This window comes from Ursus americanus, chromosome 8, assembly GCF_024610735.1.
Source record: "Ursus americanus isolate L20-20 chromosome 8, mUrsAme1.1.p, whole genome shotgun sequence".
In the NCBI taxonomy this organism is placed as follows: Eukaryota; Metazoa; Chordata; class Mammalia; order Carnivora; family Ursidae; genus Ursus; species Ursus americanus.
In genome coordinates, this window is record NC_142134.1 from 15,287,050 (window position 1) to 15,311,249 (window position 24,200).

At 40.2% G+C, this 24,200-nt stretch overlaps 1 protein-coding gene across 2 annotated transcripts in view; it reads left to right on the plus strand.

The window, feature by feature from the left end:
- The window catches only part of HSD17B11 (hydroxysteroid 17-beta dehydrogenase 11), a 40,194-nt gene extending 23,645 nt beyond the window's left edge, over positions 1-16,549 (plus strand). The window contains exons 6-8 of one of the 2 annotated variants that reach the window (XM_045791540.2): positions 2,111-2,248; positions 10,817-10,933; positions 14,723-16,549. In XM_045791540.2, coding sequence (XP_045647496.1) covers positions 2,111-2,248; positions 10,817-10,933; positions 14,723-14,813 — 346 coding nt within the window. In that variant the 3' untranslated portion in view covers positions 14,814-16,549. The remainder of the gene's footprint in view (positions 1-2,110; positions 2,249-10,816; positions 10,934-14,722) is intronic. The other variant, XM_087864007.1, reaches the window with a different exon arrangement.
- Positions 16,550-24,200: the final 7,651 nt, after the last annotated feature.

A 24,200-nucleotide genomic window follows, 5' to 3' on the forward strand; every position in this document is an offset into this window, starting at 1 on the left:
GTATCCAACTGCCTTCACCATTCCCAAAAGCTGCCCCCAGGACACACCCATGAGATAGAAATGTGGTGTCAAAGGGCACCTGGGTGGCTCGGTCGGTTAAGCGGCTGCCTTTGGCTGGGGTCATGATTCCGAGGCCCTGGGATCAAGCCCTGCATCGGGCTCCTTGCTCAGCAGGGAGCCTGCTTTTCCCTCTGCTTGCTGCTCCCCCTGCTTGTGCTCTCGCTTGCTCTCTCTCTCTCTCTCTGGCAAATAAATAAATAAAATCTTTAAAAAAAAAAAAAAGAAAGAAATGTGGTATTGAGACTATCTGGATAGTATGTATGGCTCAACCCAATTAAGGCCTCTATATAAACTTTTAAGATTCTGGCAGCTGGGTGTGGAGATCTACCACCTTACAGCTGCCCAAGACAAGCCTCCCAAGTTTCCTTGCTTATTAAACCTGCCACCCACCAATCTGGAGTGGTCTGCCTCTTTCTTTGGCCTCCCTGCCCTGTGTGTGCAGCAGGGGGCAGCTTCACATTATATCCAACAAGCTCCCAAGGAGATTGCAAACCAACTACTCCCGCCCCAGTGCCTCCGTTTCCTTTTTGGTAAATGGGATCATAGTAATATCCATTGCAAAGAGTTGTGAGGATTAAATGCAATAATACATCTGAATAACTGAAGACAGCGTCTGACATGCAGTGATCAATTTTACGTATGATTATTTTTGTGTCGTTTTTCAAGGTGAGATTTACATTTTACATAAGTGAATCTAGCAATCTTTTAAGGCTTCAGTATGTGTAAGCTTTAAAAAAAATAAGTTGAGAGAACTTTCCACAGGTTTGTATTTTCCAAAGCACAGGTTAATTGGCAAGAATTTACAACTACTTTGTATAATTGCTAATAAATACAGACTTATAGAAAAATAATCTGGTAATTAATAGCACTGAATTGCACATTTAAAAATGGTTAAAATGGCAAATTTTGTTATATATATTTTCACACAATTTTTAAAAATTTATAATGTAATATTCCAAAAACCATTGAATTTTACATTTCAAATGGGTAGATTATGATACATGAATTTATTTCTCAATAAAGGTATTTTTTTAAAAAAACGAATTAGAAAAGTAATATCAGCTTAGAATGTGAATAATTTTCTTTCTCTTGCCAAATGAAGGAGCTGTGACAATAAGAATTTCTTTGCATTTTGATTTATTCATTTGACAAATATTTGTTGAGCAGCTATTATAAGGCAAGCACTGTGCTAGGCCCTGGGGATTTACTGGAAACCAAAATAGTCATGAAATGTATAATAAAAGTATGAGGGGCGGATGTTAAAAAAAATTCACCCCAATGAATATTTAATCATAAATCCTAAATAGGCTATCATAAAAAAACTGAAGATTACAATATAGTGGGGAAATAATCGAGACTAGGGGCCAGGGGGGACCTCTTTGAGGAAGTGAAACTGAGACTTAAAGAGAAAAATAGGACTTGTCCAGAGAACTTTCCCAGGAATTCCTGGATATATTAGATAATTAACAGGCTATAGTGACATTAAATCTTACAGAAACAACAACAGCAAAAACAAACACTTGGCCAATTTTCCTAGCAAGACCTTTGAGCCTACTTAGTTCTCACTTCGTTAAGTGATATTGGGACGTCGTAAGTGTTCTGTGTGATTGCTTCTTAGACTTTAAGGAATGATTTATTGATTTATTTTTGAGAGTGAGAGAGGTCCTACACGCTTGAGCTCAAGCAGGGGGAGGAACAGAGGGAGAGGGAAAGAGAGAACCGCAAGCAAGCGCCCTCTTGAGCACAGAGCCTGCCCTGGGCTCGATCTCATGAGCTTGAGATCATGATCTGAGCCAAAATCAGGAGACGGACGCTTAACCAACTGAGCCACCCAGGCGCCCTGCTGCTTAGACTTTAATGCGTATCAATTTACCTGAGGATCTGGAATGCACATTCTGATCTGGTAGGTCTGGGCTGGACCCCGAAACTCAGCTGATGGCAGTGAGGCTGGGCACAGGTCCACACTTAACTAGGGAAAACAGACATCCGAATTAAGTAGATGCAGCATCTTTCTAGAATTATCTTGTGAGCTCTCTGTGTTTATTTTCAGTTCGAGCAAGTTTGCTGCTGTTGGATTTCATAAAGCTTTGACTGAAGAACTGGCTGCCTTAGAAAGAACTGGAGTCAAAACAACATGTCTCTGCCCTAATTTCATAAACACTGGCTTCATCAAAAACCCAAGTACTGCGTAAGTTGAGATGGAAATGAAGACAGAAGGGTTGGTGATTACTATGAATATCCACCATTCTGTGGGTTTTCTTAATTATTTTAATCCTTTAAACACCTGATATGCAATGCCCTTAGCTCATCTCAATTTCAGCTCCTGTAGAGTGTGGGAAAACAGGTGGAGAGACAAAGAGAGGGAGAGAATGTGTATAAACATAAATATGAGTTAACTCAGGTGAATTTGCTAATAATCCTACTCCCCCCCCCCCTTTCCCTGGGCAGTGGTTCTCTGACTTAGGTATATACACATTTCACCAGGAGTGCTTGGGAACCATGTAGGGGTCCTACCCCAGAGATGTTGATGCCTTGGGTTTGGCTGGGATAGGGTAGTGGTGGGGAAGGAGCTTGGGGCTTCTGTTTAACATGCACCATCGGTAATTCTGATACAGATAACCCAGGACCACAGTGTGAAAAACACCTTCCTTTGGTAATCTAGAGGTTATCCTCCAAAATGAGTACCAGTCTTTACTTGGTTAATAAATAAAACTACAGGGGCGCCTGGGTGGCTCAGTCAGTTAAGCGTCTGACTCTTGAATTCAGCTCAGGTCCTGAGGTCAGGATCATGAGATCAAGCCCTACGTGGGGCTCCAAGCTGGGCATGGAACCTGCTTAGGATTCTCCCTCTCCCTCTGCCTCCACCCCTCCCCCACCCCCTCTCCCTCTCTAAAATAAATAAATAAATAAATACAACGATAAAGGATCAGTTCTGAGGTTAACTTTTAATGTTTCTCCTTTTCGGAAATAGTTTTAATGGCTTCGTAAACATGAAGCATACTTTTGGAAAATTCCAATATAGAGAAAAATACAAATACGTTCTTTTTGAGCTTCCTGGAAACCCTCTATCCAGTGCAGACTACTCTTAACATTTTGATGAACATCCTTCTAGACATCTCTCTATGTACTGCTTAAATGTCTGAATTTTATGTAACTGGGATATGTTACACATGGCGTTCTGGACGCTGTAAGTCAAGTACTTATTTTGATCAGTGTTATGTTGTGGACATCATTTCCTGTCAGTAAATACAGAGTTTTATCATAAATTGTATCGAGTACTTAGTCTGAACAGTTGCGTCTACTAGTGATTTTCTCCCTCTGGCACAGCTGTGGTGAACATGCTAGTGCACACACATTTTCACATTTTGGTACCATCTCCTTCAGGTAGATTTGATTTATTTTATTTTTTAAAAGATTTTATTTACTGTGAGAGAGAGAGTATGAGCAGGAGGAGGGGCAGAGGGAGAAGCGGACTCCCCACTGCGCAGGGAGCTGGATGACTGGGACTTGATCCCGGGACCCCAGGATCATGACCTGAGTCAAAGGCAGAGGCTTAACCGACAGAGCCACCCAGGCACCCCTACACTTATTTTTATTTAGTTTTACATTAAAATTTCTCAGGTTTTTTTTTTTTTCCCCTTCATGGCCTTTAGTTTCCGCGAGGTGTTTATAAATGTCTTTTTTCACCCCAAGCTTATGAAAATATCTACCTGTATTTTTTTTCTAGTACATTTATGGTTGCGTTTTCACATTTAGACCTTTGCTCCACCCAAATTTACTTTAAGAGATAAGGTCACGGTATTGCTTAATTGTTTTTCCCAAATAGTAAATGTTATTTTGAATTATTTATTAAGTTATACGTCATTCCTTCACTGCTTTGAAATGTCATCTTTATAATCTGCATATTTACTTGGATCTACTTTTAGATTATCTATTGTGCTGATAAGATTTAATTTTTAAGTTTTATTCTGCCTCCTCAAATTTTCTCCCTCTTTCCTCCCATCCATCTGCCTTTGGTGAAAATATATTTTAAGTTAATGAAGAATATTCATTGTGGCCCTTTGGGAAAATAGCAGGTTCTATTTAAATACACCTTAACCTAAATATGTCTACCCACAGGTAGACAGAGTAGGAAGCCAACATCAGGTAGAAATTTGATAGCTGTCCAAAGATCTCAAGCCCCCGGAAGAATCTTATCAAATTGTCCAAGAGCCTATTTTTTAAAAAATTTATCTATTTATTTTAGAGAGAGAGCACGCAGGGAGAGGGGCTGTGGGAGAAGGAGAGAGAAACCCAAGCAGACTCCAGGCTGAGTGTGGAGCCCAGTGCAGGACTTGATCCCATGACCCTGAGATCACAACCTGAGCCAAAACCAAGAGTTGAACACCCAAACGACTATGCTACCCAGATGCCCCAAGAGCCTATTTTTAAAATACAATTTTGTTAGAAAGCAAAAGTGAACATATTTACTTCAGAAGGCAGTGTTTTAATTCACCTTTATTAATCAAGAAAACCCTACTTGGACCCTGAACAGAGAACATAAAGGACAGATTAATTTGGGCACCTGAGGAGTAGACCCTGACCAGGAAGAGTAGAATGAGGATAAAACTTCACTAACCTGTCAGACAAGTACTATATGATCTCACCTATGTGTGCAATCTAAAAAAGCTGGACTCGTAAAAACACAGAGTAGAATGGTAGTTACCAGAAGCTGGGGGTGGGAGCACTGGGGAGATAATTGTTTCAGGGCATAAACTTGCAACCAGTAGATAAATAACTTCTGGAGTTCTAATGTGCATAGTGATTGTAGACAGCAATACTATATTATAAACATCAAAGTTGCTAAGAGGCTACATCTTAGTTGTTCCCATCACACACACACACAAAATCATGTGATGGAGGTGTTAGCTAATTCCATGGTAATCATATTGCAATATATAAATGTGTCAAATCAACACATCATACACCTTAAACTTACATGTGATATGTGATGTGTCGGTTGTATCTCAATAAAAATAAATAATTTTTTTTTAAAAGAGTCCATTAAAATTAAGAGGAAGTGTCAAAGGAAGAGGTGAGTTCCATCCTCAAGGATAAGATTTGCCAATTTCCTCATCACTTTCAGGACGAAAACCCTCATTGGACCCTGATATAATATATTTGAGTTGGTTTTTTTCACCCAGACTGTCTTTCAGCAGTTAAAAACAGACACCATATTTTTGAAAATGGTAATTGAATTTTTTAACCTTGCCCCCAGGACAAGGTTGTCCAAAATAACCTTCCTTATGGGCAAGAGTGCCCTCTCCTGGCAAAGTGCTACTAGTGACAATTAAAAAGTAATTGGGAAGCTTGCTGAGTATACGTGTATATGTGCATATGTATCTTTGTTCACTTTTCTAACCATTTGGTTATGATTTTTTTTTGAAATGGAATTGCTGGATTAAAGAGTAGGAACTTATGGGGCGCCTGGGTGGCTCAGTCGTTAAGCATCTGCCTTCGGCTCAGGGCGTGATCCTGGGGTTCTGGGATCGAGCCCCATGTCGGGCTCTTCCTCTGGGAGCCTGCTTCTTCCTCTCCCACTCCCCGTGCTTGTGTTCCCTCTCTCGCTGGCTGTCTCTATCTCTGTCAAATAAATAAATAAAATCTTAAAAAAAAAAAGAGTAGGAACTTATTTACTTTTGATAGATTTATTAGATTGCCCTCCAGGACCGTCCTGATTTATCCTGCCACCGGCAGGGTATGAAGTACCTATTCCCCTTATCTGTGCCAGCTTTGAATATTAGCATACGTTTAATCTTGGTCAGTGTGATGAAGGGAAAAAAGAACTTCTGTGTTATATTAGTTTTTTTGATTATTAGAAAGGCTGATGATCATCTTTTCATATTTAATAAGTCCTGTTATTTTCTTTTCTCCACTCTGCCTATACAAATCACGCTGCCTCATACAAGCACTTGCCATATCAGCTTAAGGAAGTTCCCTCATGTTCCTAGTTTGTTAAGTGCTTTTTTCCCCCCGCATGAAAGCATGTTGGGTTGTGTCAAATGCTTTCTCTGTGTCTATTGAGATGATCATGTGGGGCTTTTCGTATGATATATTATAATGATTGATTTTTATATGGTGAACCACCTAGCATTCTTGGAGTTTTTTTGTGTGTTCTTTTTTTTTTAACCTATTTTATTTTAAAGAGAGAGAGAGAGAGAGAAGAGCCAGGGGAGGGACAGAGGGAGAGGGAGAGAATCTCAAGCAGAGACTCTTCACCAAGCCTGATGCAGGGCTCAACCTCACAACCTCGACATCGTGAGCTGAGCTAAAACCAAGAACTGGATGCTTAACCAACCAAGCCACCCTGATGCCCCTGCCTTGCATTCTTGCAATAAATCTCACTTGGCCATGGTATATAATCCTTTTTTAAAAAGATTTTATTTATTTATTTGAGAGAGAGAGAGTGATCTAGAGAGAATGAGAACACAAGTGGGAAGGGGCAGAGGAAGAGGGAGAGGCAGACTCTTTGCTGAGCAGGGAGCCTGACATGGGGCTCGATCCCGGGACTCCAGGATTACGACCTGAACTGAAGGCAGACACTTAACTGAGCCACCCGGGCACCCTTATAATCCTTTTACTATGAAGCTGCATTTGGTTTGATGCTGGATTTTATTGAGGATATTTGTATCTGTATTCATAAGAGATACTGTTATTTAGTTTTCTAGTGATATCTTAGTCTGGCTTTAGTTACAGGGTAACTCTGGCTTTTAGACTGAGCTAGGAAGAGTTGTATGTTTTTGAAGAACTTTAAGAACTTTAAGAAGGACTGATGTTAATTCTTTAAACATTAAGTACAGTTTTTCATGAAGCTATCTGAAATGTTACTCAGATTTTTTTTTAAAGGTTTTATTTATTTATTTGACAGAGAGACAGCCAGCAAGAGAGGGAACACAAGCAGGGGGAGTGGGAGAGGAAGAAGCAGGCTCCCAGTGGAGCAGGGAGCCTGATGTGGGGCTCGATCCCAAGTCCCTAGGATCACTCCCTGGGCCAAAGGCAGAGGCTTAACGACTGAGCCACCCAGGCGCCCCATTACTCAGATTTTATATTTTCTCTTGAATCAGTTGTAGTACTTTGTGTTTTTCTAGGAGTTTGTACATTTCTTCTAGGTCATCTAATTGTTGGCATACAATCGTTCATAGTATTCTCTTATAACCCCTTTTATGTCTGTAAGGTTGGCAGTAATGTCCTCATTTTCATAATAATATAAGTATTCCTATGCCCTCACATGCATTCCCCTTCCCCACACCAACAGATAGGCCTGAAGTATTTTCGGACAGTTTCTACAAAATCCATCATGAGCATTTATTTAATAGGATTTGCAACTCTTACTAAGACTAGACTGTCTGGGAAAAATAATTTTCCACGTACTGATACTTTCATGATTAAGATTTTATTCTGCCAAGATATTATTTTCCGGAGGCCTTTTCTTTTTGGTCTTTTAAAAATCATGGTATTGGCCAGCCATTAAATTTAATGAAAATTTCTTTGGCAGAGGCTAAGACTTTGGGTAAAGAGATCAAATACACTAAGAAAAGTTTAGTCAGTACAACACCATTTGGTTGGTAGGTTCACAAGGCCACAGTGTGAATGGGGAAGTATACTATACTGTTTACACAGGTGTTTGCGAGCTTTCATGGAGCTCGGGAATAGTGAAGTCTGGTAGCGATATGCTAGAAAGTGAATTTCCTTCTGAACACTTCAAGGCACCAGCATCTTTCAGTTTCTCGGTTCCTCCTCCTTGGTGCTCTGCTTATGCCACAGGCTAAAGGAGGGCTTAGTCTTCTTCAAGTTTCCATTGCCTTTCATTTTTGCCTCCTCTGGGCCAAAAGCTATCATCTTTATAATTACATTTCCTCTTCTATTGCATCACCACGTTTTTCCTATATAATATTTCAGGGTCCAGGGGGAGCATAGTATTTTCATAAATGACCTATACTGAGAATGAAAGATCATGTCATATATATTTTAAACTCTGCTCTCCTTGATATATTCAATTATCATGCTCACTTTTTAAAATTTAAATTCAATTAGCTAACATATAGTGTATCATTAGTTTTTGGTGTGGTGTTCAATGATTCATTAGTTGCGTATAACATCCAGTGCTTATCACATCACGTGCCCTCCTTAATGCCCATCACCCGGTTATCCCATCCCCCCAACACACCTCCCTTTCCACAACCCCCAGTTTGTTTCCCAGAGTCAAGAGTTTCTCATGGTTTGGCTCCCTGTCTGGTTTCTTTCCATTCAGTTTTCTCCCTTCCCCTATGATCCCCGTATGAATCATGCTCACTTTTGAGTATAAAACTACACTTCTCAACTGTCCTAATTTTACTTTACTGCACATTTTTTCTTTCCAAATGAACTAGTCTATATTTGTTCCTTTATATTTGTTCTCGTCCAATTCCTTTTGTCTCACTTCTCTTAACTAGTCACACACATTTAAAATCTGCCTCCCCAGAATATTACTCACTCAAATAGTGTGGTGATGTTGGCAAATTTCATGAGTGTATGTAATTATATACCTTTTTTTCCAAGTCATCAATAAAATGTTAAAAAATTAGGACCAGTTCTTGTGTAATACCATCCGAAGTGCGCACGCTCTAACACGCAGATAGCAAAGGCCACCTTTTAGAGACCTCCTGCTACTCCACAGTGCGTATGCCAGGGTGATTGCCCAGTGAGGGTGCAACATGGAACTAAGTAATAAGCCTGAAAAGTAAACCAAGACCTAGTAAATATAAAGGTTCCCTATGGAGACGAAGGACCTAGAATTGGGCACATTTCTTGTTTTGTTTATATTTTTATTTTATTTTTAATTTAAATTCAATTAATTAACATATAATGTATTATTAGCTTCAGGGGTACAGGTCTGTGATTTATCAATCTTATATGATACCCAGTGCTGATTACAACACATACCCTCCCCAGGGGCGCCTGGGTGGCTCAGTCGTTGAGCGTCTGCCTTCAGCTCAGGGCGTGATCCCGACGTTCTGGGATTGAGCCCCACATCGGGCTCCTCCGCTGGAGGCCTGCTCGTTCCTCTCCCACTCCCCCTGCTTGTGTTCCCTCTCTCACTGGCTGTCTCTCTCTCTGTCAAATAAACAAAATCTTAAAAACAAAACAAAAAAAACCACATACCCTCCCCAATGCCCATAACCCAGTGACTCCATCCCCCCACCCCCATCCCCTCCAGCAACCCTCAGTTTGTTTTCTGAGATTAAGAGTCTCTTATAGTTTGTCTCCCTCTCTGGTTTCATCGTTTCATTTTTTCCTCTCTTCCCCTATGATCCTCTGCCTTGTTTCTCAAATTCCACATATCAATGAAGTCATATGGTAGTTGTCTTTCTCTGATTGACTTATTTCACTTAGCATAATACCCTCTAGTTCCATCCATGTCCTTGGAAATGGCAAGATGTCATTTTTGATGGCTGCATAATATTCCATCACACACACACACACACACACACACACACACACACACACACACCATCTTCTTTATCCATTCATCTATAGATGGACATCTGGGCTCTTTCCATAGTTTGGCTATCGTGGACATAGCTGCTATAAAGATGGGGGTGCAGGTGCCCCTTCAGATCACTACATTTGTATCTTTGGGGTAAATACCCAGTAGTGCAATTGCTGGGTCGTAGGGTAGTTCTATTTTCAACTTTTTGAGGAACCTCCAGACTGTTTTCCAGAGTGGCTGCACCAGCTTGCATTCCCACCAACAGTGGGTTGCCCTTTCTCCACATCCTCACCAACATCTGTCGTTTCCTGACTTGTTCATTTTAGCCATTCTGACTGGTGTGAGGTGGTATCGCATTGTGGTTTTGATTTGTATTTCCCTGATGCCAAGTGATATTGAGTGATATTGAGCACTTTTCCATGTGTCTGTTGTCCATTTGGTTGTCTTCTTTGCAGAAATGTCTGTTCATGTCTTCTGCCCATTTCTTGATTGGATTATTTGTTCCTTGGGTGTTGTTAAGTTCTTTATAGATTTTGGATACTAGGCACTGGAGACATTTTTATACTTTAATTTTCTCTGATTCTTTAGAAATTGTTCGCTAAAGAGTCTTAGTATATAATAAAACTTGTATAACGGTACTTGTCTTTTTCCCCAACACCTCTAAAGATTTTTTTCAAGATTCTATTTATTTATTTATTTGAGAGAGAGCGAGAGAGAAGGAGAGCACAAGCAGGGGGAGGGACAGAGAGAGACGGAGAAGCAGACTCCCCACTAAGCAGGACGTCCTGATGTGGGGCTTGATCCCAGGACTCTGGGACCATGATCTGAGCTCAATTGACTGAGCTCAATGGACTGGCCACCTAGGCTCCCCAAGACTTCTAAAGATTTAAAAGTGAGTTTGTCAGTCCTAATCTAACTCAATTATTTTTGAGTTCTGGCTACTTCTATAATTCTCATTTGCACAATTAGGACTGTAGTCTCTCCGTCACAGGCTGTTGCAAAACTTCCGTGTGATGGCCTGTGGGGCGTGTTTAGCACAGTGCACAGTACGTGATAAGCACTAAATAAGTGGTCGTGGCTATTATTCATGCTACAGCAGCTACTATTTTTGAGCACTTACAATGGGCCAGGTACTGCAAGTCCGTGATGTTGTGCTGACTACGGTAATTTAGCTTCTTTGTTTAGCGCCTCACTAAAGCCAAAGCTTCCGTGAAGTGTTTGGTTGCTGAAGACTACTTCTGATTTCAGTTTGGGACCCACCCTGGAACCGGAGGAAGTGGTAGACAAGCTGGTGAATGGGATCCTGACTGAGCAGAAAATGATTTTTATTCCATCTTGTATAAGCTTTTTAACAGTGGTGGAAAAGTAAGTGATATTTACGTTTATCAGCATGATAAATATTTATGTATTACATCTTTTTACTCAGATTTAAAACGAGACATTTGGTAAAGTACAATTAAATGGAATTAAGGTATAAAAAAGATAGGCTTCAACAATCCATCAGTTTTTAAAACCACATTTGTTAATCCTTGATGCAGCGTTTGTATAGCAATGGGGTTAATGAACTGAATAATTTCCACAAGTTTTTAAGTTTTCTTTTTAGAGAAAGAAAGATGTATATTTCTGAAAGTCTTATCTCACAGATGAATGACTATGAAGAAGGATAGTTGTTTTTTTTTTAAAGATTTTATTTATTTATTTGTCAGAGAGCGAGAGAGAGGGAGAGAGCACAAGCAGGGGGAGCAGCAGAGAGAGAGGGAGAAGCAGGCTCTGCACTGAGCAAGGAGCCCGATGCGGGACTCCATCCCAGGACCCTGGGATCATGACCTGAGCCGGAGGCAGACGCTTAACTGACTGAGCCACTCTGGCATCCCAAGAAGGATAGCTTGTAAGCATCATTACATAATGGAATCATGGAACTAGATATTGGAGGAGACCATTGTAAGGTTTTAGATATTCATCTAAATATGCAAAGATAATCATCGGGCTCTTATTTTGTGTAAAATCATACTGAAGCATAGGAACTGTTAAATAACCCTTTAGAATTTTAGAGATCCTTGAGCCTGACTACTTGTATGGACCAGTGGCATCAGCATCACCTGGGAGTGTGTTAGAAAAACAGAATCTCTTGATGTCCTGAATCAGAATTTGCATTCTTGTAGTATCCACAGGTGATTTGAATGCATATTCAAATTTGAGAAGCATTTCTTTAGGGCACTAGCTCTCAGCTTTAGTCACATTGGCATTCACTTGGGAGTTTTCAAAATACTAACGCCTGGGACCTACTCCCCACGACTGATGTAATTGGCCTGGATGTGGGCCGGTCTCTGAGAGAGACAACTTTCTAAGTGATTCTGATGTACAGCCAAGATTGGAAACCGCTGGCTTAACCACCTTCCTCATAACACATTGCCTTATTACTCATATGGGAACACCGTGTAGCAGTGAGGCTGGTCCAGGTCATGAGGGGAATGTGAAGAGGTGGCTTAGGTTAAAAGAGGGAAGGAAGGAAGGAAGCCAGCCAGCCAGCCAGCCTGCCTCTTGTTCTCTGTCCCTGCAGTCAGGTTTCTGCAACATGGTGGGGTATCAAGATCGCTTGGGAAGATAATTTTAAATATCTGTCACATGGAGACAGGTAGACATTATAGGACTGTGAGGTATAAATAAAATGGCACACTTAAATTATTTAGTATACTATAAATACTCAATAAATGTTATATACAGCTATTATTATTATTATAAGTAACGCTATTATTAGCATTGCCAATTTTTCTCTGACTGTGAATGTTTGGTGCTCAGTTGCCAGGCCTTATTTTATTTTATTTTTTTATTATTTTTTAAAAGATTTTATTTATTTATTTGACAGAGATAGAGACAGCCAGCGAGAGAGGGAACACAAGCAGGGGGAGTGGGAGAGGAAGAAGCAGGCTTCCAGCGGAAGAGCCTGACATGGGGCTCGATCCCAGAACTCCGGGATCACGCCCTGAGCCAAAGGCAGACGCTTAACGACTGAGCCACCCAGGTGCCCCTACCAGGCCTTATTTTAATGCTATCTGGTCAGATGTATTTAGAGGTGGATTTTTTTTTTTGATACAATACAGTACTATAAATGTATTTTCTCTTCCTTATGATTTTCTTAATAACATTTTATTTTCTCTAGTTTACTTTACTGTAAGACTATAGTATGGGGGGGAAGAATATAGCGTATAATACATATAACATGTAAAACACATGTTGATTGTTTAGGTGGTCAGTAAGGCTTCTGGTCAACAGTAGGCTTTTAGTAGTTAAGTTTTTGGAGAGTCAAAAGATATATGTGTGTTGTGCAAGGTTCAACTGTAGTTACACCAACTTACATATTCTGTTTAGATTCTCAGTCTCATCGGAATGTGGCGAATTCCTCCATATTCTTAAGTACCGGCATTCCTCATTCTATTACCCTTCACCTCACTGTACTCTCAGATACTGTGTTTTTACAAACTGAAGGTTTGTGGTAACCCTGTATCAAGCAACCCTGTCAGTGTCATTTTCCAGCACCGTTTTCTGACTTCATGTCTCTGTCACGTGCCGATAACTCTTGCACTGTTTCACACTTTTTCACAATTTGTTACGGTGATCTGTGATCGCTGATTACAACTCCCTGAAAGCTCAGATGTTGGTAAGCATGTTTTAGCAATAAAGTGTCTTTTAATTACGGTCTATAAAAATTTTTTTAGACATAATGCTATTGCACACTTAAGAGACTACGGTATAGTGTAACATAATCTTTATATGCACTGGGACACCAAAAATTTCACTGGACTCGCTTTATTGCAGCAGTTTGGCACCAAACCTGCAGTATCTCTGAGGTCTGCCCATATAGGGTGGGGAGGAAAAAAATTAGACCTACTATGTGTCCACCATGTACAAAATAAAGAGTTTAAAGCATTTTATATTAACACATTGATTCTTCACAAGAACGCGATGGAGTAGATGTTAATTTTTCCATTTTCAAGTGAGGAGTTTAAACTCAAAAGTTAAATAACGTATTCAGCATTATGCTCAAAACCAAGTGATTTATCTGCATTTTCATTTAGCAGTTCTGTCTCCTCAGTCTCTCAGTGGAACATTTTAAATAATATTTTAGATTATAAAGTATAAAATTAGTTTCTGTTCTCACTTCCTTTCCCATGTCATGTTTCTTGTTTTAAAAGCCTTTAGCCTCTCAACTCTTCAGTTCTAGATACCTCCTCTCTTAGATCCTCTGAGAAACACAGGCGTGTATCTAGTTCAAAAACTAAATATTTCAAGTCACTCCTACCCTAAAGGAGGTGAAGCCTCCTTCCTTTTCCTTTTGACAATGAAATGGATTTAATTGGAAAGAACACATAGTAGTGACTCAGAGTTAAATCTCCTAATCTTAAAACTAATCTTGTTTATCTAACTGACCCTTAAAAAAAAAGACTGATCTTGTTTAAAATAATACATGATAAAGGATACACCCAAATCACAGATTATAGATATGTAGTATCTCTACTGATTGAGAAACTACTGATGACAAGAAGTTGCTATGAATTTTTTTTGTTTGCTGTCACAGCAGCACTTACATGCATTAGAAAATAGTGCAGGGAAGTAAGAGACAAATCACGTCTTTAGTTTTTAGACAAGGATTATAGCACATACTCATCCGAGGCTCTCTGTAGACGGTAGGATGGAAAGATCCATCCTGCAGACATTTCCATAGCCAGCTGTGGATGAGAAAACAGCATTATAATGGGGAAACTTTACAAATACCCATTATTAAGTGGGGACTAGGACAATAAGGCTAAAGTCTGTTTTTTAAAGAAATATCCAAAAAACTTCCTTATTCTTAAAGGAAAGAGAGAAAGAAAGAAAAAAGAAAGAGAAAGGAAAAGAGAAAGTCCAACAAAATAGTTTCCATCTTGTTTGTGCCTGTTCTCCCTTCCTCTCATTGTATCGCAGGGCTGTGTGACTGTATTCCAGCATATGATTTATACACTAAGTACAGCTGCCTCATACATAGAATATAAATTAAAAAGCTCTTTTTCTTATGCAAAAAAGGATGATATATGAGAAATGTAAGCGTTTTAAAAGATATTTTATAAATGCACTTAATATTAATTTCCTAATTATTTTCATGTATCTTTTTTTTAGGATCCTTCCTGAGCGTTTCCTGGCATTTTTAAAACGAAAGATCGATATTAGGTTTGATGCAGTTATTGGATATAAAACTAAAGGACAATAAATCCTACATGGATTACATTCCACGTTTAGTTGACGTAAATACATATCTTCAAAAATACCTGCTTTCCAAAACATTATTATGTTTAAGTAGTGTAACTTAAATTCTTCTTCATACATTAGCTATAAATAAATAGAACTGATATACCAGGGTTAAGTCAATTTCATCTAATACTAATCAGAACTTTAATATTTAGACTTCTGCTTTCCTCATTATCTTTCTTTCTTCAATGTCATCTTTTGAGGCCCTGGCAGTCCTCATTTATTATCACTTGTCCCTTAGCAGAAAGCTAATTTCATACAATACAAAGAGGGGAATATCTTAGGAATTGACCTTATAGAAAATGGAGAAAAGGGAACTTCTCAAACTCAATACACGAGAAACAAATAAACAAATCAAAAAATGGGCAGAAGATATGAACAGACACTTTTCCAATGAAGACATACAAATAGCTAACAGACACATGAAAAAATGTTCAAAACCATTAGCCATCAAGGAAATTCAAATCAAAACCACACTGAGATACCACCTTACGCCAGTTAGAATGGCAAAAATAGACAAGGCAAGAAACAACAATTGTTGGAGAGGATGTGGAGAAAGGGGGTCCCTCCTACATTGTTGGTGGGAATGCAAGTTGGTACAGCCACTCTGGAAAACAGTGTGGAGGTCCCTTAAAAAGTTAAAAATTGAGCTACCCTATGATCCAGCCATTGCACTAACTGGGTGTTTACCCCAAAGATACAGACGTAGTGAAGAGAAGGGCCATATGCACCCCAATGTTCATAGCAGCAATGTCCACAATAGCTAAATCGTGGAAGGAGCCGAGATGCCCTTCAACAGATGACTGGATTAAGAAGTTGTGGTCCATATATACAATGGAATATTACTCAGCTATCAGAAAGAACGAGTTCTCAACATTTGCTACAACATGGACGGCACTGGAGGAGATAATGCTAAGTGAAATAAGTCAAGCAGAGAAAGACAATTATCATATGATTTCTCTCATCTATGGAACATAAGAACTAGGAAGATCGGTAGGGGAAGAAAGGGATAAAGAAAGGGGGGGGTAATCAGAAGAGGGAATGAAACATGAGAGACTATGGACTATGAGAAACAAACTGAGGGCCTCAGAGGGGAGGGGGGTGGGGGAAAGGGATAGGCTGGTGATGGGTAGTAAGGAGGGCATGTATTGCATGGTGCACTGGGTGTTATACACAACTAATGAGTCATCAAGCCTTACATCAGAAGCCGGGGATGTACTGTATGGTGACTAACATAATATAATAAAAAATCATTAAAAAAAAAAGAAAATGGAGAAAAGGAATAGAAATAATTTTATAATAATTTCTAAGATTTTGTGGCTTGTGAAGTCTTTCCAAAATTTGTACTATAAATGTGTAAGATATATTTTTATTTCAAATTGCACTTAAATTTTATTGCACGTTTCCTTTTCTATTTTCTATAAAAGAAAAACCTTCAGGCTCTCTAAATACACTGAAGGACTGTATCTAGTGGCATTTCACAGTTTCATATGATGTAAGAAATATTACTCAAACATTTCATCTTACACATTACCACTCTGTTTCCTGAAAGATGCCTCACATTCCAAAGCCAGACATTTTAGCTCAAGGAAACCAGAGATCGACACGTGTTGCAGGTATAAAGACATCATTGGGATTTGAGGCAGAGAATTAGGAGAATGTACCCACAATGGCAACAATAAACAGATCAGACTTAAACTTTTGTCTCCATCTTTTCATCTTGAGCGGAACTTGGCTTAACCTTCAAATTAAAGGAAAATGGATTATGCAATCAAAGAACTTTTCTTTAACATCCAGAACTTTCTCAGATGTGAGTGATGTTCAGTGAGATGAGAATATAAGATCCAACTTATAAATGGGAAAAATAAGCAGGCTTGTTGGATTTCTATTAAAGAAAAATATTTCCAAGACTGTATTAGACACATATACAAAGGAAAGAACTTTGGTCCTTGTATCAGAAGGTTCACACTCAGAAAACATAAATCAGAATACTGACTCTTGTGAAATGGAGTAAATGAGTCACATTAGGTAAAGTTCATGGTAAAAGATCTTATTTCCGTTTCTAAACAGAAACGTATTTATTTAATATTTGCTTATTTACCTACAGCAATTCTGTGTAGCAGGCGGTGTTGAAGGCATCGTTGAAATTCCCGTAGGGAGCAGGAACCCAGAACCTTAGAGGCTGCAGCCCCGGCTCTGCGGAGAGGTTCCTGAATACTGTGCAGGCTCTCGGCTTTTATTCTCCGCCATCAGGCAATTATGCTGTGGCTCTAGGTCCGAAAACTTCTAACATATTTATTTAAGTCTAAACACTTGACCTACTCAGCAAATTAAGCAGTCTCATCAGTGCCGCTGCAGATTAGAAGGATCAATGATATCTGTTTAAGGAAGGGTACACTGTAGATTCTATGATAGATGAGAGAACTTCACAGCAGGTGTTCCTACAATACCTTTCTCCCCGCCCATCAACTTCCTTCTTCTGATACAGAGAATCTAAATACAGTTACATTCTACATTCAACGGATATCTGCGTCAAGAATGCAGTCTTCGAAAACATTGTTATATCTGAATAACAGAACTGACATTCTTCTCCACACAGGAGCAATACTGTGGTAGCACTCTATTAGAGTGCCTGGGAATAACCACAGAATTTATAGATTTACCTAGACCCTGTCCTGTTAGCAGAGACTAACACTAGAAGATGGAGAGTCTCTTATGGTCGGCTTATAAGTCATTTTGAAATACATATAGTGTTAATTCATTGCTGTAAATTATACCCATTCAGCTTGCCAAGCGGAACAATGAAGTAGGTAAGGAGAAAACCTTCAGCGAAATCTTCGGTAAGATAACTGAGGCCCCAGATATACTGATAACTTTCCTCTTTTTACAGTAAACATGTTTAGCTCTTAACACTCTTGTCTGAAATTAACATCTGAGTGGGCTCCGGCATTAAGCATTACGAGAAAGAAGTACTACTTCTTGGATGGTATGCTGACAAGATGGGGCTTGGTCCCTTTTCGGGGTGCTAAGCACACGCTAGCACGGTTTGCCATTTAATCCTCCTGCAATTCTGTGTAGCAGGCGGTGTTGAAGGCATTGTTGAAATTCCCGTAGGGAGCAGGAACCCAGAAGAATCTTAGAGACTGGGACCCCAGCTCCGCTGAGAGGCTCATGAATACTGTAGAGGTTCTGGGCTTTTATTCTCTGCCCTTTAAAAAAAAAAAAAAGTTTGCTCTGATTCGCTAACATCAGGCAATTACTGCTGTGACTCTAGATCTGAATTTTTTTTTAAGATTTTACTTATTTATTTAACAGAGAGAGAGTGAGAGAGAGAGAGAGAGAACACACAAGCAGGGGGAACGGCAGACAGAGACAAAGGGAGAAGCAGGCTCCCTGCCAAGTGAGGAGCCTGATGTGGGACTCGATCCCAGGACCCTGGCATCATGACCTGAACCAAAGGCAGCCACTTAACCAACTGAGCCACCCAGGCATCCCTAGGCCTGAAAACTTTTAACTGTTGATTTGAGTGAATGAATTCTAACTCTAAACCCACTTCTCCACAATTTAGTGGGAAAATTCATCTCAGCCATCGATAGGGCTGCTTCTGAGAATCACACCAAAATCAAAGAGGCTTATGTTGTCTTGGGGTAAACAGGAAAGACTTCTCTAATTATCAACTGTCATGGTATTCTGTGGTCCTAAACTAAGACCTTGATGACAGATGGCTCTTTTGTGGGGTAGGGATATTCTGACCGTTGGCAAGGAACCAGCCCTCCCTGGACACACCATAAAGTCTGAGCTCTTGCTATCACCCTTGGGGCTCTGCCTGGGATGACTAGGATTCACTGGCCTTTCTTATTCCCTTTGAGAATATTCCCATGCTTGCCTTCAGAAACACTCTTCCCTGTCCCTGTCCCCATGCCACCATTCTCACTTGCCAGAAATCTATTCTTTTTAATGGAAATGATGATTAGAAAGAGTGAGGAATCAGGTCACGGAAAAGGGTTACAATTGACCCTTAGTACGTCATCAACACCAGCTTGATTAGTGCGTAAACAGCTAAGAAGGATTTTGCTGTGGGGACAGGGAGCAGTTATTAAGACCTTCCTCTTCCAGGCTTGGTGATAGATTTATTCCCTTGAAGAATTCTGGTGGTAGACATCATTCTTCCCATTTTATAGATGAGGTAGCCTGAAGAGATTCAACAAACTTAACCGAAAATCACACAGCTACTCAGAGGTCAGGCTGAGGATTTGAATGCAACCGCACTGTCGGACAGCCTCAGTGGAATTCTTGGAGAGTCGAACCATCACCCTAAACACCCTGTATCTCCTTTTGCCCAAGCTTTCCTTGGTATTCAAACAATATTCCATAATCAGCCAATGATAATCTCTGATTGAAGCTCTTTCATCTAGGAATTATTTTAAGGTGAAACAAAATGCTGCATGCAGGTGCCCGAGTATTCTACCTGAAAAAAGGCTAGCCTGGACTGACCCAATATCACAACAGTCTCAAGTTTCCTAAAGTTAAAATGCTGAGCCCGAAAATACTGGGATAGTCTGGACCTGTGCTGGACATCACATCCTTCCAAAATACATAGGAATTCCCACTTGACCATAGAGTCGATCTGACCACTGAAGGTTTTTTTTTCTCCTTTTTCTCTTTCATTTCCACTTTTTTTTTTTAATTGGTATAGGCATGGCTGGACAATCTTGGGACAAAAGAGATGTGCCTTTTACTTTCATAGTCTTCCCTATAATTACACGTGGCCTAGTACGGCAAAAAGAGCACTGGGCCATCCAATTCAAGCTAGCTGCGCTGGAACCTCTGTTTCAGATTACACAATCTAATTCAGTCCTTTTACAGATGAGGAACCTCTGTTTCTCATCTGTAAAAGGACTGAATTAGATTGTGTAATCTCCTCTGTTATCTCCAGTTCCAGTTACATAAATCTCTTATAACCAACACATGCAAAACCTAGCATCTTCTGTACACCGTCTGTGTTCCCTAGCAGAGAATGGCATGTCTACCAAGTGTCCAAGGTAAAAACTTAGAATTACTCCTGCCTCCTTCCCTCTGCGCACCTCATCTCTCACCTCTCCAAAACCCTCTAACCTCTGGCACACACATTCAATATTGGTCACCATTCCCACATTTCCAGCCTGAATCTCTCCTCTGAATACCACACACATATGTAACCCCCTTCTTAATGTCTCTGCTGGTGTGACCAGCAAGCATTTCACCCTAAGATTTATGAAACTGAACTTTTGATGTTACCCCAAACCTGTTCCAAACCCCATTATTCCAGTTGTTCAGGCCAAAAAACAGTGTAATCCTTGATTCCTTCCACATTCATTACAAAAGCAATTCTGTTTGCTCTACCTTGAGAATATATCCAGAATTCTGTCACCTCTTATCACCTCCACTGCCACCACCCTGATGCAAGTCACCATCACCTCTTGTTCCCCCCAGCATAGCAGCCAGAATGAATCTTTTTTTTTTTTTTAAGTAGGCTCTACGTCCAGCATGGAGTCCAAAGTGGGGCTTGAACTCAGGACCTTGAGATGAAGACCTGAGCTGATATCAGGAGTCCGACGCATAACTGAATGTGCCACCTAGGCACCCCCAGAATGAGTCTTTAAAATATGAGATCATGTCATGCTTCAGCTCAAAATCCCCCATTACTTCTCACCTAAAATTTAAAGCTAAAGTCCTTACCATGAGCTAGAAGGCCATATGTAATCCAATCTTACTTACCCCCTAGCTTATTACCTATATTAGTCAGAGTTCTCCAGAGAAATAGAACCAGGAGGAGGTTTTATATACATACATACATACATACATACATACATACATACATACATACGAGGAGAGATATCTTTCAAGGCATTGAGGAATTGGCTCACATTATTGTGGGAGGCAGCAACTCTGAAACCTGTAGGAGAGGCTGGCAGACTGGAAACTCCTGGGCAGAAGTTGATGCTACAGTCTTGAGGCAGAATTTCTTCTGGCTCCGGGTGTCTTAGTTCAGGCTGTTACAGCACAATACCAAAGACCAAGTGGATTGTAAGCAACCAAAATTTATTCTTCCGAGTCCTAGAGGCTGGCAATTCCAAAATCAAGCCACCAGGATTTAGTGTCTTGGTGAAAGCCTGCCTCCTGGTTCACAGCCAACCAGCCTGTCTTCTTGCTGTGTCTTCACATGGCGGAAGGGCAAGGGAGCTCTCCAGGATCTTTTACAAGAATGCTAATCCCATTTATGAGGGCTTATGAACTAATCACATCCCAGAGGCCCCACCTCCACATACCATTACTTTGAGGATTAGGTTTCAACCTAGGAACTTTGTGGGGGGACACAAACATTCAGTCCATAGCACAGAGAAAGCTCAGTTTTGTTTTCAAGGCCTTCCAACTCATTGGATAAGGTCCATCCACATCATTAAGAATAATTTTGTCTTATTTAAAAGCTATTGATTATAAATGTTAACCACAAAATAACTTCACAACAATATCTAGATTAGTGTTGCACTGAAGAGTTGAAAACTATAGCTTAACTATGTTGACCTATAAAACTCTCACTAGCCTCACACTCTTTCAGTTCTCTCGAGCCATACCAGTCCCCTTGCTGATCCTCAGCCCACAGACATGTTTCTATCTGAAGACCGTTGTACTTTACTGCTTCCTCTCCAGAATGCTCTTCTGCAGAACAGCCACGTGGCTACCTCTATCTTCCCTTTAAGTCTTTTTAGAACTTCTCACTCCATATCTAAGATTGCAACCCTGCCTACAGGGCCATGCCCTGTAAGATTCCTCTGTCCTCTATTTTTCTCCTTGATACTTATTACTGTGGAGTATACTATATATTTTGATTATTTACCTTCTTTATTGTCTACATTGCCCCTAGAGCAAAGCTTCCTAAGGGAAGTGATTTGTTTTTATGTATTTCGCTCAATGGTATATCCCCAATGCCTGGAATAGTAGCTAAGACTTGCAAAGGGTTTGATATGTATTTATTGAGTGAATGCCCATTTATTCTATTATTCCCTCTCCTAAATATCTCTTTGCCACCATGTGCATTCAGGCCACCACCATTTCTGGCCAGGGTTACTGAACAGACATCCAACTGGTCTCCCTCCATCTATTCTTGCCCTTCCTCTAATGCATTCTCCATCCTGCAGTATTTGTAAATCTGATGATAGCCATCCCCTGCTCAAAACCTTTCACTAGCCCTCCTTGATGCTGAGACTCTGAGTGACTGAGCTTCTGATATGTTCTCTATTTTCTCTCTGCACCACACTCTGTTATCCAAGACGGACCTTCCTAGTCCTTGAATGTGCCATGATCTCTCACTTCCCAGTGCCTCTACACATGGTTTCCTATATCTGGAACATTCTTCACCACATGGCCAGCCCTGCTCACCCTTTAGGTCCCATTTATGGCTCACCTCACACCCTCCCCCCATCTTCAGGTCTGGTGATGCTCAGATGGCTCCTTCTATTTAGGACCATTGTAGCACTTTGCACCAGATAGAGAGTAAAGGGGCAAGAGATTTCTATCCTCCCAAGGATAGAAATCAGAAAACAGAGGTAATCATTGTGTAATACTTTGATAGTACGAGATGAACGATGCAATGGCAAACGGGTGGGGTGGAAGAAGATTTCACAGAATATTTTTACAATGGTAGAAAACAGAAAATAGTTGAAAGCAAAAGAGACAGGTCCTGTAGGCAGGAAGAAGTTGGAATTAATAGGGAAAGAATAATTAGAGGAACAAGGAAAGAAATACTGAAAAGTGCACTATAGAGATCAAGACCCTCTCTTTGCTCGATAAGAAGTTGGATTGATATGCAGAGATGAAGCAACAGGTTTCATAAACAAAAAATAAGTTGAGGCCTCTATAAGATGTGAACTTGGGGTTTGTCTGGATAGAAATCAGGTTTTGGGGTGCCTGGGAGACTCGGTTAAGCTTCTGCCTTCGGTTCAGGTCATGATCCCAGGGTCCTGGACTAGATCCCCATGTCAGGCTCCCTGCTCAGTGGGGAGCCTGCTTCACTCTGCCCCTCTCCCCCTGCTTGTGCTCTCTCACTCTCTCTCTCAAATAAATAAATAAGATCTTAAAAAAAAAAAAAGAAAGAAACTAGGTTTAGGAGCCTCAAGAAATTTACAAGACATTTAAGACTACCTAATACCGCTTTATCAGTTTGGCAGTACACAGAACCTTTGACAGTGTACTAATGAACTCTCCAGAAAGGAGGGGAACAATATTTATTTGAAGAGATTACATTCTTCAACTTGTACTTGGCAAATTACTATAGTTAGACTAAACAAACAGTGGGTTACAGTAATGTACATAAATCCTATAACTTTCTCATTTCATGGAATCCAAAGAAAGGGTGGTATTTCCTGATAACCAAGGTTCCAGTCTCTGTCCCTGTGTATTTGACTTATTTAGGTCATTTAAGTGGAGTCATGCAATATTTGTCCCTTCGGGCCCTCATTTCACCTAGCATAATGTTTGTAAGGTTCATGCATGTTGTAGCATGTATCAGAATTGCATTCATTTTTTAAAAAGGAATAATATGGGATGCCTGGGTGGTGCAGTCGATTAAGTGGCTGCCTTCAGCTCAGGTCATGATCCCAGGGTCCTGGGATCGAGTCCCATGTCGGGCTCCTTGCTCATCAGGGAGCCTGCTTCTCCCTCTGCCTGCTGCTCCCCCTGCTTGTGGCTCTATCTCAGTCTCTCTGACAAATAAGTAAAATCTTACAAAAAAAAAAAAAAGGAATAATATGGCCTTGTTTGTATATATTACATTTTGTTTATCCATTCATCCATTCACGGACACCTGAGTTGTTTCTACTTTGGGGGTGTTGGAAGTCACGCTGCTTTTATCACTTCTCGGCCTTTTGGCTAAGATCACGCGGAAGTCACACCACTTTTAAGTGGCGACTTGGCTCCTAATCTAATGCTCATTCCCATAGCATCACAGAGGGGATTGATTGCTTTATATAACCTCCAATCTCCTCCAAACTCAAGAGGTTTTTGGGGAAATGGGCACCTCCTGTGAAATAATTAGTTCACTGAAATATTGATGCTGAAATTTCATGAATAAATGAATCACACTAAGGTTGGTTGGCCAATACTTATTTAAGTCTCCTGAAGATAATATCTCTGCTTTCTCCTTTTCCTTCAATTAAACACACACACACACACACACACACACACACACACACACACACACAATGGTTTACAGAGAGATACCAAGAGAATACCAAAAGACCATTAGCTGATGCACTATCTCTAGCATTATTTCTAGAGGGCACCTGGATGGCTCAGTCAGTTAAATGTCTGC